Source organism: Penaeus chinensis, chromosome 15 (assembly GCF_019202785.1).
Source record: "Penaeus chinensis breed Huanghai No. 1 chromosome 15, ASM1920278v2, whole genome shotgun sequence".
Lineage (NCBI taxonomy): Eukaryota > Metazoa > Arthropoda > Malacostraca > Decapoda > Penaeidae > Penaeus > Penaeus chinensis.
The window spans coordinates 4,130,493-4,132,992 of record NC_061833.1 but is presented as its reverse complement, the minus strand read 5'-3'; the positions used below and the strand labels follow the sequence as shown (position 1 = coordinate 4,132,992).

General features: G+C 38.5%; 1 protein-coding gene across 1 annotated transcript in view; it reads right to left on the bottom strand.

The window, feature by feature from the left end:
* Window positions 1-2,500, bottom strand: part of LOC125032794 (TATA box-binding protein-associated factor RNA polymerase I subunit B-like) — an 11,920-nt gene that overhangs the window by 9,336 nt on the left and 84 nt on the right. The window contains exons 1-2 of the mRNA XM_047624169.1: window positions 2,488-2,500; window positions 1,270-1,484 (exon numbers count right to left, since the gene is read on the bottom strand). The exon at window positions 2,488-2,500 is cut by the window's right edge and continues 84 nt beyond it. Of these exons, the coding sequence (XP_047480125.1) occupies window positions 1,270-1,474 (205 nt within the window). The 5' untranslated portion in view covers window positions 1,475-1,484; window positions 2,488-2,500. The remainder of the gene's footprint in view (window positions 1-1,269; window positions 1,485-2,487) is intronic.

Here is a 2,500-nt window from a genome sequence, read left to right as displayed (position 1 = left end):
ATCAATCTTTAAAATATTGTGTTTGAACAAAAAAACTGCTTTATTAATTACTTAGAATGAATCTGTCATATGGTGTACTCTGTTTTTCAAATACTATGCTTATGTCAAAGATAGTTGGGGAGGGAATTGCATTATTAACCCATATGATCTGGATGACATATACATCACGTCATGAAAAAATTTGGCTCGAGGGGCAAGTAACATAAACATGCCATCATGGGAAAATCTGGCTGCAGGCTGGGTGATGTGAACTTGCAGTCGAGATCATTTCAGCTGAAGGCCGGGGTGATGGGAAAGACTAGCCATAAGTGCACAAACCTCTTGGGAGGGTGATTAAACTTATTTGGTAATTTTGCATTATTCCCATTGCAAAAGGAAAGACAAATAAAAAAAGTGTTAATATTTTTATTTTCTTGCACTGAGTTGTTGACTACCTTGAGAGATGATATGGAGTCTGTTCAGAGATAAGTCTATCACCATCTGGATAATGCAAATCAAATGATAAATATGGACAATGGAAAATGGAGGAGGAGGAGGAGGAGGAGGAGGAGGAGGAGGAGGAGGAGGAGGAGGAGGAGGAGGAGGAGGAGGAGGAAGAGGAGGAGGAGGAGGAGGAGGAGGAGGAGGAGGAGGAGGAGGAGGAGGAGGAGGAGGAGGAGGAGGAGGAGGAGGAGGAGAAGGAGAAGGAGAAGGAGAAGGAGAAGGAGAAGGAGAAGGAGAAGTAGACGAAGATGAAGACGAAGACGATGACGAAGACGAAGAGGAAGATGAAGTCAAAGACTAAGAAGAAGAAGTAGAAGTAGAAGAAGAAGAAGAAGAAGAAGAAGATGAAGACGAAAACGAAGATGAAGTCAAAGACTAAGAAGAAGAAGTAGAAGTAGAAGAAGTAGAAGAAGAAGAAGAAGAAGAAAAAGAAAAAAGCATCTAGAAAATAACACAGCAAATAGGAGGCCTCGAGTCTTGTCACCGCACATGAGTATTTGTGTCCATCCAGCCTACAAGCCATGAACCAGGCAAAGCAACAACTCGCATAAGCCTAATGCCTGGAATTTAGGTCATGCAATTGCTGTGAAGTAACCAGACCTAAGAAGTTAATTATTTAGAATGAACTTATCTGTTCTGTCACTTACTCAAGGATCAAAATCATTTCTACTATACCATTCTGCTTTGCATATCCCTCATAGCTACTCTTCTTATTTTCTTTCCCTTTCGCAAGCGTAACATCTTTAAAACTCTTTCCTCCCTTCCACCCTCTCCATAGGAACTCACCTTTAGGTTTAGAGTCCACTGAATCAGCATCATCTCTCTCATCGGCAATCTGTGACGCATAACGGGAGCGATCCACTTCCGTGAAAATCTCCTGACTCATGTACTCTGCGTAATTTGTTTGTTCTGTGCCACACTGGTCGCACATTTTGACCGCACAGTCCACTGTGAAGGAGGACCCCCCACAGGTACGGCACGTGTTCGGCATTGTGAGTTTTCTGTTTGTAAAAGAGGGTAAAGAGAGATATTGGAGGAGGCAGTGAATTTGTTAAAGTATTGTTAATTAGTCTATTAGAGAAGTAAGCTTAGAAAATAAAATGGAAGAAGCTTAGAAAATACAGTGAAAACTGACAGTGAAATTTTGAAATTTGATGAACAAAAATCCTGGCGGTTAATACAGTTATCATAAAACTCATTTTTAAAACATTTTAAAACTTTTTTGGGTTGTAATGCTGGAACGTACAATTCCACTTCCTTGCATTATGTGTCAAAGGCTTAAGACATAAAAAAAAAAACTACGAATATTAAGTTTACGTTAGAAGATCTGTGAATTATGAGCGAAAACTGGGACATCCAATTAATCTCATACCAGAACAACAGACAACATGAGCTCATGATATTCAGCGCACAACCACTACCTTATCCCTTTTCGGTTAACATTTAACCTACTAAGAATTTTTTAAATCTGTCACATTTAAGTCCAACACATCAGCTGATCCATTTGAAACTTAACCTTTCCCGAAATACGTTCATTTCTATCATAAGTTCACCAACATAACTGCAGTAACGAAGGGGGAAAATTCACACACCAATAAGACCCTGAGTGAACAAGGCAGCAACATGAAATTAATAATAAATTTAATAAGAAAAGCATATAAAAACGAGCTGATGTTAGCATGAAGGGATGCCTGCATATGGAGTGAATATACTGTAAATAATATGTAATTAAAAATGAAAACCGTCTATTAACAATCACACAGGATATGATCAACATAAAGATTAAAAAAAACACAAGGATAAATTCTAACCAATACTTATAACCACAAAATCACTTACAACCACTGACATTACTTACAACCACTATCACGCTCTTTAAAAAAATCCTCCAGTTTTCTTTGCCTTACTTTTATAAACCGACTTAACCCTCAAATCTACCGAAACGACAACATCATGCAAATCACAGACAACACTTCATCGAGAAAAAACACACGAAAACCTTACTTTATAAGATCTG